At 32.3% G+C, this 11,653-nt stretch overlaps 1 protein-coding gene across 1 annotated transcript; it reads right to left on the reverse strand.

The window, feature by feature from the left end:
* Positions 1-586: 586 nt before the first annotated feature.
* LOC110997875 lies at positions 587-11,546 on the reverse strand. Its single transcript, XM_022266230.2, has 11 exons — positions 11,113-11,546; positions 10,730-10,941; positions 10,380-10,529; positions 9,331-9,422; positions 7,816-8,901; positions 7,195-7,348; positions 5,918-6,053; positions 5,224-5,349; positions 4,189-4,276; positions 3,475-3,567; positions 587-3,347 (listed from the first exon to the last, which is right to left on the reverse strand). The coding sequence occupies exons 1-11, from the start codon at positions 11,236-11,238 to the stop codon at positions 3,226-3,228; spliced, it is 2,385 nt and encodes a 794-aa protein (XP_022121922.1). The 5' UTR covers positions 11,239-11,546; the 3' UTR covers positions 587-3,225.
* Between the last annotated feature and the right edge of the window lie 107 nt (positions 11,547-11,653).

The raw sequence follows: 11,653 nt of genomic DNA on the forward strand, positions 1-11,653 counted from the left end.
AAAATGTCATGGGATGATATTGAAAGGCTTGCATTGAACATATTGCTTGAAGAGAATTTAGATATAACTGGACCTCTATATCCAAAAATTGACATTAAACATATTGATTGATTGATTGAAGAGCATGTAGATATAACTAGACCTCCATATACAAAAATTGGGATTAAACATCATATATTGTAACTCAACATGAGTGCTAATTTATAAATTACTATTTTAAACTAAGACTTTCAATGTATAATATAGTTTTATTTAAATTACAAGGTTATGTTGAAAACCCTTAAGAATAAATTTTTCCAAAATTTTAATATGTACAACTCAATATTCAAATTTATCTATTTGAATTGTGCTTATATTTATTTAGCTACTCAAAGTTAAAGTTAAACCATACAGCTTTTTAGTATTTTGAGGATCAATGTCAACCATGTCTAAGGTCTTGTATGCTTGATGGATGTGTGCAAATTTTGTGTCCATTTCAATTGATATGTAGTACACCTATTTTTTTTAGATTTAGATACCTTTCTTTTACTGTAACTGCACTAAATGTATGTTTATATGTACGATTGTAGTTTATTAAAACAGTAAGTAATTTCAATATTTATTACAATTACTATTTAAACAATCAATGGCAAGTCAATTTAATATTGCGACTACATTATAATATAAATGCAATATCTTAATCCATTGAGGGATTGTCGAGTAGGTTTTAATAATTAAATTCCATACATTTAGATCATCTACAAACTTGTGACTTGTTTCTTATAGAATTAAAAATATGCCAGGCAAATACCATTCACAGTAATCATGATAAGGAATATCAGTTTCTCAATTACTGGAGCAGACATTCCTACAAATTGTATAAACCAGTTTTTGTTTAGACATTTTTATGACTTTAAATACTGCAATAGTATGTAAAAAGGCTTTGAATAGCAATAAACACTAAGCAACTTATACATCATATAAATTTCAAAAAAGTAAACAAACATTAATGAACTGCTACTTGCTTTGACATAAAAAGATAGTAATTTTAATCTTTTTTTTTTAATGACTAGTAAAAACCTCAAAATTGTAGATGATCAAGGCTATTTACAAATTATTATCATAAAACACATAACCAGTATCAAAACACACAACCTTTTTCGTTTCTTTACAAAACATTTATACATCAAATTGTTTAATACATTAATTAGCGAAATTGAAAGGAATTAATGTCTGACATCAATATAAACAAAATATTTACCCTCCGTATAAACATACTTTGAATCTACAATAGGAAAAACTATGCGATGTTATTTAATGGCCTAGAGTGATAAGGACCAAATTATTATGTATGTATTAACCGATATAAATAACTTAGTGGTTAAAGTATATTTATGAAAAGGGCAAGGACAAAAAATATAGGGGTAAGATATTAGGATTTTCGTTGTCCATTTAAACTCTAAATATTGCTAATATACTGTATAACTTAGGTTTTATTCGACAAAATATCTGAAAGTCGAAATCTTATAATACCATTCTAATACTAAGAGCATTTCTATAAAATAAAATGTATGGCAATACAATTTTCACAGATTTGATATTACTATTAAGCAAGCGTATTATTCCTTGTACTTATACTGCTATTAAATTTGCGTTTTTATCAATATTTGTGATGATATATGTTTATAATTAATTTTTAAAACACTAAAACTTGTGATAAATGTATTATGCGAAACTAAAGCAATCAATAACCCTTTCAAATAATATATGCTCTTAAAGCATTGAGGGTATAATTTTACTTATAAACCTGATTTAGTGCATGAGAGCCTTTTTCGAAAGTAGAACATCATATTATTATAGGCACGTAAGTCTAGCGCTGGCCGATACGTGGAGGGGATTGCTGCGCATGTGTAGTGTGGTGCGGGGGCCGGAATGCGACTGGAGAGCCAATCGACGCTCTTCATTCCCCTAGCCCCCCTCCGGTACCTTATTTTTTTACTTCTGCGCAATAACTGTCAGCGCTAGAGTTTCGTGCCGCTACTAACTAATACTAGTGAATTGTAGATTTTGTATTATTTTTGGTCATTTAATTTAATAGATCTAAAAAATTATCTTGAAAGGTTGATAAGTTTTAGTGACTTCGTTTTGATATAGAATATCAAATGCAATCTATAAACAATATCAAGAAGATATTCTCATTATGACGTTAAATACGGATGAAATGTAATTGCGTTTTAAATTTATTGCTTTATTTTATATCAGTCTTATTTTGAGAGCAAGTTTTCCAGTTAAAAAACAGAATATCATTCGAGTCCTGTGTTACAATTTGTTAGAAGTCACAGCCAACTAAGGTCCGTATTCTAAGAGATAATAGCTAATCTTGTGTATGGTGGTATTTTATAGCGCATGGGGCACACGGTAAGCAGGCTCAGATGATATTAAGTGGTACCGCCCATGGACAATTACAACGCCAGAAGTCTCTCGAATGCGTCGTCAGTCTGAACTTTGAAAAAGCTGTTAAGCCCTTTTTAATGACTATGCCAAATGGCTTAGCGCGGAAAAAAGTGCCATAATATACTCAGAATTGAAGTTTCATTTTAATACTTGTCAATTTGACAGATTAAAATGTTTACATTTAGAATGTGGTATAGGTAGTTTTAATTTAGATATGTCGTCTCTTTCTTTAAGGTAAGATAAAGATATCTTGTTTAGAATATCTTTCTTATAGATATGAATATAAACCTTTCCAACGACAATGTTGGGTTCATTATCAATGTCCTACAAATCTTTTTTCATCTAAACTTAGCCATATATTTTTTTATTTCATACACTGATTTCCAGCACATTACATACCAGTACCATTGTATTTCAAAATTACATGTTATTACTAAGAGACCCTTAAAAAAACATTTCAAGAAGTATTTATTTCTGAGTATACAACAAACATTTTATATACTAAACACACCCGGTGTTTTATTATAAGGAATCAGACACTGAATCTATAATGCAAAAAGTATGACACTAAAACAAAAGAAAAAATTCATAAAACTGACTCCTTTTGCCCCTCCTTTTTTATAAACATACGATTTCACATTTCTATTAATCAAAAAAATTATATACCCACAATGTATATTGTTTTTCATCGACTCCTTTGTTTGGCTCCTTTGTGTCAATGTCAAACTCATTGTCAAAACATAAAAATCGGTAAAAAATACAATACAATTTAAATGTCTCTAAACACTAATATCAGTCTTCGTCATCAGAGGGAGAGATTTCGTCTGAAGAGTATTCCGATTCCGAGCTGTCATCGTGTTTTTTTGTTATTTCCACACAATTGTCAAAATCTGTTAACCTCCTGAGGGATTTGCCTAGAATTGTTGTATAACATATGAAATATGAATAGCTATTTTAAAAGTGTCTTAATGCAGAATTTTAAAAATAGTAAATATATAAAAACAACTAATTTTAATTGAAAAATAAAAAAATATATATTACCAGTAAGCGTTGTCAGCAGCCGGTTCTCATGAGGTGGGAAATTGATAGGGCCAAGTTGCTTTGCAAGTTCACGGGCGCGTACTGCGCCCGATACTGGGGTAAACCAAGAATTTATTTAAAAAAAATCTCATTTTTTAGTTTTAATACAATATTACACTCACTGTATTTTTAAAGTGAAACTTCTTTAGACGCATGAGGGTAAAATTTTGTACAGAACGTCACGAAGATTTGCAGCGTTTTTGAAGAAGAAGGGAGAGAGCGATTGAGACCGATTAAGATAGAGTGAGAAAGGGAGATCGAAATATCGATCTACACATATAAGAACTTTAGATGGCAAGTCTGTCGCATAACGTCTTGTGCAGTAAACTCAAATTTTTATTTATTTATCATTATCACGTGAATATAGATATAAAAATACATGGAGAGATCATATACTGGTATATGATCATCAATTGAGGCTTTTGCCTTAGTAATAATTAATGTACAAAGAAGTTTCACTTCTGACATATTATGTACTTTGTAGGCACACACTTTTTTAATAGAATATGCGACAAATCGCAGCCTCATCTGATGTTAATTGATACATCGCCGCCCAAGCCAATGCCTAGACGGCGTTGTAATTAAATATTTTTCCAATATTTTTTTGTTTATTGATTACTTTTACGCTAAAATCTAATTTTAATAACCTCTTTATAGAAATAGGCTTTCTCGTACCTCGACAACCTTCCTGGCTGTTATCTTCTGTCATGGCCACTTTCTCAGTCAGATATTCGCCACTCACCAAGTTGTATGTAAATAAGCACTGAAATGACGTACACTTGTCAATTGTCATATAGGTCAAAAAATATACATTTTCTTTTTATTTACAAAGGTACTGGTGTAGTTTTTTGCATCACATTAAATCTAAATCCTATTTCTTATCAAAGAAGAATACTTTAGTTTCTAAATATTAAAACTAACATGTGCCTAAACATTGCCTTGTGATTTGCTCCAGTTCAAACAATGTGTATTAAAAATTTGGCGATTGAAAAAAAGGCGGAAAGTTTCTTGCCAGTTCTTCTTGTCCGCTCTACGCCCTTGAGGTGCGAGCTGGTAGTATGTAAATTTAAAAATTTTGACGTTCTTAAGTGTACTTGTATACCTATATGAATAAAGATATTTTGTCTGTTTGATCATTTTTTTCTCAACAAATAAACAAGATCCCAATAACGACTCAAATATCTAGGAACAACTTTTTTAGAATCGGGATCATCCCTTCCCCCTTCCCCTTCCCCTTCATCACCCAATACAAGCAAATCCAATTATTCGAAATTCCTCGTTCTAAGACCAACTATTTACGAAACTCGGTTATGTATCGCATACCTACAGATTACAACATAAATTACCAGCAAATCGATATATTTAATGTGACTAAAAAATTCTTAAAAAAATATTTTAAAAAATTCAGGTAACTTTTACCAATAATGGCTTTGTTTGTTGTTTCATGTTGAATATATGTTTTGATTTACCGATCTCGAATCTTACTACTGTGCTTTGTAAAACTGTGCTTTATGTTTCCGTTTTATATGTGTATTCCGTTTTGGCTTTTGTGTGTAATGTAATTGTTTGGTTATTGTTTAATGTATTAGCTGTAGGAATACTTAAATAAATAAAATAAAATAAAAATAAATCATTACAGCAAGTTAAAACTGGACTATACTTATGGAATCTGGAAATGTTAAAGTATAAAATAATATGTTGGCGTTATACCTCGGCGGTGTACTGCCTGCGATGCATGACGCATCCCCCCGCGGCATCCTTACACGCCTCGCACCAGCCCTCGTCCTCTTCGCCCCTTTCCCGAGGGTCACTCGCCCACAACCACATGGCGCAAAGCTATAATAGAATACAATTGGAACTTCCTATGAACCTATATGATGGACACCCGTCTCCTCCTCTATTGCTAGAATGGCCACTACAGGGCCTTTTCAACTTAACTTATTTATTTGTGAGTCAATCATGCTATCTCATTAATATTTAAATTCAACATCGTATTGGCTTCCCACTGTGTTTATTTTTGTAATTGTAAATTGTCTAGGCATTAGTTCTAGTATGTGTTACTCATGAGTGCTTTAGCTATAAATATTTAAAAACCTATTGAATGTAAAACTTAATAAATGAAAATTAAATGGATCATCTCAATAATTTCCATCAATATCACACACATCTGTTTCATATCTTCTAATAAACAAACACAAGTTTGCGTTTTTACCAAGCTCTAATAAGTTTTTAAAATCCAATAAAAAAATTGTAACTGGAATTTGGAGTGTGGAAGTAAAACCTTTATATTGGAATAAATATTTAGTTTAAATTCCAAGATGGCATTTTAATATTTTTTTCTGTTGTAACGAAAAAGCAGTCAATTTGGATAAAGAAGTGACTCTGCTGTTCCAGTGGTACTCACCCCTGAAAGACAGCCACTAGACTGGCACACATCAATCACATGACAGCCCCAATCGAAGCAGTATATGAACTTCTTGCCTGAGATCTTGCAAAGCCTACCGCACACTTCATTGCATAGTAACTCTGTGTCCAAGGATCTGCAAGATTGGAGTAATTAATAATAATAACTAAATATAAATTAATAGTGAGCAGTGGTGGCTTCCATCCAATTCATAAAATGCGACAAGCTCAAGTGGTTGGGACGTGTCCATCGCATGCGTTTGTCTCTCTCCCTAAAATATGGCGAGGGGGCCGATGGCTGGCCATGCGTCATACTCGTGACCGGGTGCTACTTGTGGTGAGTGGTCGTACTTGAATTTGTGTATGCGGTGATATTAGTTGTTTCTACTAGGAATTTGCGTGTTGTTCTCATGAGTATGTAAGTGCGTGCTCCTATTTCACCATGCCTCCTGCTGATAGAGGACAAGTCTCTGTTTTTAATTTATTTTATTATCCTTTATTACTTAATATGACATATGGAACATGGTGTACTTAACGGTTGCAGCTCCTTACAAACGTTGTGTAAAAGAAAAAACTTGGCAGAGGGTTAGACAGTAGAACACAAAGAATATAGCAAAAATCGTACTGTTTCTATACTAAACAATAATAAACTCAACAAGGTTATTTTAGTTTCATAACTTCAACACAACAGATTTGAACATCTTTTTAAAATACAGTGAAAGCTCTATACTTCGACTCTCAGATTTTGACGTTACAAAATGTTTTGTCTTTAAATACAAAGACGAAAAATCTGTATTCGAAAAATAAAAAGTTTATTTCAGACTAGTGTTAGTAATTACATAAAACACAATTCTTATTAGAACGCTATTGAATGTTATTATTCTTTAGTTTTTTGATGCACCAGAAATTATGTTATATTTATTCACATCTTACGATATCGAGGCATCTTTGCGATAAAGCACGTTCAAGCAATCCCAATTTGTAAACGAAAGAACGGATTTTTTAGAAAGACGTTATTGAAGGTTGCTGTATGCTGTGTAGAGTGTATCATTGTATAGAAGACAAGCTAAAGCGGGATTTGTCGTTAAATCGAGGGACGTTACAAGGATTTTACACTGTATTAATTCCCGGCTACGTGATTAAGTAATAAAGTAAATCGTAAGACAATTTAAAACCTACCTTAACCTTTATCTGCTATCAAAAATAAAAACATGTTTTAAGTAAATCACGTTCATATAGACAAGACATTTTTAAAATGTGATTTCAGTTTGAACTTACCTTTGTTGCGCCCTTAAGGTGAGTGGTGGTAAGGCAGGGGGTGAACTGCTTTTTAATCTGTCCCATGCCCCAGAGCTGATGGCCTGTAGGGGGGTATAGCTGGCTCCATGGCCCGTCAGAGGTAACGCTACGTGGTACCCGGATATACAATCGTCTGGAAATATTAGGATCTAATAATTTAGTTTGTGTTAGAGTAGCGGTGTGCGCGAAGACATTCTGAGGAATGTCATGCAGAGCTAGAAACGTGTCAGGCACTGAAGATAGATCACGTTTTTTTATTCATCAAGGGGCAAACGGGCGATGTGAGTGTCCATACACTCACAATGCCAGAAGTCTTGCTAATGTTTGCAATTGCTCGTACCTTGAACCTACTTTTTTTTTATAGAACAGGGGGCAAACGGCTACTTGTATATTAAGAAGAAAAACATGAAACAGGCAGAAATCTCGGGTTCTCTAGAAGTTGTGGTATGACGCAGACACAATTTGTTTCTGCTTATATAGGTTTCTATATTAGATAAGATCCGATTTCCTGACTAAAATTTAACATTTGGCTCTTTTTTAGTTAAAAATCTTGTTTATCAAATTTTGATACTTATTAAAAATTATATAAAAAATCCTTACCATCAGAATCTGTCAAAATGGAAGTTATTTCATCGTCACTTTCAACAAAATACCGCGTATACAGTTTACTACACTTAGAATTCCCTGAATGCACTAAATATGGATCTTGAGCACTAACTGGGCAGTCCGATAATGTCTTTGAGGTATTATCATGTACAGACACTGTTTTAAGAGATCCATCGTCCAACATTTCGGTGACTCTATACTCCGATTCACTATTTCTGTCAGATTCCATCAACATATTGGTATCCTTTAGATCCGTACTTGTCGTTGGAGATGCCGGTCTACTGATTTGGTTGTGAGCCCGCAACACCACACTTTCCACAGATGGCGACTTTGCCCTCCTAACCTTACTTGTTGAACCAGTGAAATACTTTCTATTACTTCTTAAAACTCTAAACGGAATGATATTCTCGTTATTATCCTCTGAAAATTCATATTTCTTATCTGCTAGGCGTCGTTTTCTAAACATACTAAGTTTTTCACACTTTTCCGTCTCTTCAACAAATTCATATGCCTTATCAGCTATAACTCTATGAGATTCGTTAAATCTGGACATACTCTCGGCTGGGTTTCTTCTTGGGGACCGCAACGGAGGACTTATTAAAGTCCTGATCGATGGTGATGGTCCCTCCCATTCCTCCATTAGATAGTGTGATATTGAAGATGCTTGTATGCAGAGTTCTTGGCCCATCATATCAGGTAAATAAACTGGCCGTGATATTTGATTTGGCTCCATTTCTAAGTCGGAAAAATCCGCCAGTATATTCTGCACTACATTGGTTTGGTATTTCGGAGAGAGGAACGGGGTAGAAAAATCTGAAGGTGGTGTAGCAGGATTCATATCCACCGAGCCATTTTCTTCTCTATCTACAGTAACTTTCTCTTCAAGGTTATCTATTTTATCATGGTCCGGCTTAACAAAGTCTATTTCTAGAACATGTATAAAGTCTGTGTATATCACAATTTGATTTGAATATGCTAGGTGTACTACTGGTTCATATATATTACTATCCGATGTGCAAAAGAATTTTGTGTGAATTGCAAAGTTGTGTTCTAAGCAACGTTGACCCCAGCTGAGGTCATCTGTAATTAATGTTATATTTTACATATTTAATTAAATACCTTTAGACATACAATTATAATGCTAAATTGATAAATTGAAATATGTGTATTTATGTATATGTACATAAAAGTGTATTTAGTATTACACAAGAAAATTTAAATATTTTATTTTATAGTCTGCCTATATATTAAATAATATTGATTTAGGTATACTTTCAAACTTATATTTCCAATTATGTAATAACATTATACTTTTGTTACAAATTTAATTATGGATTAAAAATCTGACAAAATTTATAGTTTCATAAGAGAAGCCAAATTGTGTCAATCTTAATAACAAAACATATTGGTTCAGTAGTTTAATCAAAAGCCTTTCAAATTACTGCTTAGTTTTTACAGAAGGCAAGAATTTATTGATTGAAAAAGAAAAAAGGAATAATTCTAAATTACCTTCTTTAGACATGGAAGAACATTTCCTACATCCTAATTGAGGTACTCCAATAACACTGAGGTAGGATCTATCAGAACATAAATCGTGTTTCCTGTAAGAATAATATTAATAAGATGTTTGTTTTAGTTTAAATTTTCGTACCTTTAAAGTTGGTATGGCTTAGATTTGACATGTTGAGGGCCAATCTTAAGTGTGTAAAAAATATGTTCGCCGGCCGCGTTTAAAATTACTTAGTGCTTTTTACAGTAGTGATAACATTTTTTGTGATAGATATAAGACATGAAATAATATGACAATGTTATTTTGAACAAAATGAAATTTTCTTCCGAATTTTCTAAGCTGCAGAAAATTGTTTTTTTGTAGGAATCGCACAATTCTTTATCTTCAAATTTTAAGAGTAAGTTTCTTGAACTCCATTTGTTAGAACCACTACAGGTTCCTTTAAACCTGAGTAAAGTAAGTAATTTCTCAGTAACAGTGAGTTTCTTATCAACACCTTGAATAAATACAGCCAGTTAATCTCTGTCAGACGAATTGGTGCTCGTGTAATGCTAAGAAAAATGTTTCAAAACCAGCCATATGGTCAAAAAATTAATTTTCTATTCAGTACACAAAATACCACAAACTTCTAACATACACTCCTTGATAAATCTCCATCGTCAAATGGTTTTAATGCCTTGGCCAATTTTGAGATAATGAGTATAAATAACAATAGTGAGTGTAAGTATCTAATGGAATACTTTATGGTTCGGTTTTTTTCAAAATATCGTGGGCCATGTCATATCTTACAGCAGGCTGCATCCGGCCCACGGGTTGTTGGTTGCAAATGTGGCTTAGATGGTTACTTATATATACATATAATTTACAGACAAGTTGTGACTGATACTCAATAAAACATTCCATGTTTCTGCTTAAAAGACGAAGACGACGACTGCTTAAGAGAGAAGAAAATGATCATTATTATGCTTAAAATGTAAGAAACACAAAAAAGTAAAATGGGGGTTTATCTAGGCAACTCTTATAGAAATAAGAAAATAAGAAAACTTACGCAATGCCATAAACAACTAAAACACTAGTATTATGCTTCCATTGAGCCATAGATATTGTGATGTTGCTGTCCACACATTCGTCTCCAAAAATAGGCACACTGTGTACTGGCTTCACTAACTTTCCAGGCACCCATGAGAGGAAATGTAATCTGTTTATACAAAAAAAGACAGTTAAATTATGATATTATTATCAATAGTAATTCGTAAAAACAATGGATCAAGTGGAGTCCTAAATCACTAACCATATTTTGCATAATTCCCTTTTCAAAATTAAGTAATATAATATATTGAAATATATAATATCAACACTGATGAAAATAGAAATATATTTGTATTTTAAAAAACTTACGTGTACTTGGTACTCTCTTCAAATCCTCGTGTTCTACTGCTAAACGTGAAACTAAGAAGGAACTGTCCACATTGCGAAAATCCCATGAATATGTGGTTTCTTAAACATTCTATAGGAACAATGTCCATCAGACAGAACCGTAGGCGCGCTGGTATCCTGTCTAATACCTTACGATGTCTTTCATTCGACTTTTTAGATGTACTACCATACACCTAAAATATAAATGATACTTGAAATAACACAGTTTTTCTACATTTGGAATCTCTTCGTAGTTAAATCAGAATTTTATTGCGCTAAAAGTGTATTTTAATGTAAATATCACTTAAAAATTAGGATGAAAACAAAAGTCTAGAACACGAAACATAATACTAATTTTAACGTACCTCTCTATTAAATAATTTATGTATTATATTATTTTTACTATTTGTAATTGATGTTTGATTATTAAAATTAGAAAAACCAAGCTTAGAATTTAAATTTTCCGATTCCTCTGCTTCTGAAGAATCCATTTTCGATTGTTTAAGTTTTTTAATTTTTATTGAGATTTGAGAACTCGATCTTCATATTTTTGTTTTGACATATGGGTGGTAAATTCATAGGTAATAAATATTACGACTAGAATTCTAGTTCATTTTAACTGTCGAGTAACACAGATTAGACAAAAATTTACAAGATCGTAGTAATTAATCTTGTAACCTAAGAACACGGTATGGGACATGGGTCCATTAAGCACCGATAAAATAACACTCATTATTCTTTTTATTCGCTTTTCCTCCTTGTTCTATCAGAAAAATTAATCTACGTAGGGTTGCAAACAGGTATTGTGACTTGGAATATTCAGATATCCATTTTTAAATAATTAATACTGATAAAGAATTACTTATTTTGTAATTAATGGCTAAGAAAATGAGTAAATATAGAGTT

Source organism: Pieris rapae, chromosome 19 (assembly GCF_905147795.1).
Source record: "Pieris rapae chromosome 19, ilPieRapa1.1, whole genome shotgun sequence".
NCBI lineage: Eukaryota > Metazoa > Arthropoda > Insecta > Lepidoptera > Pieridae > Pieris > Pieris rapae.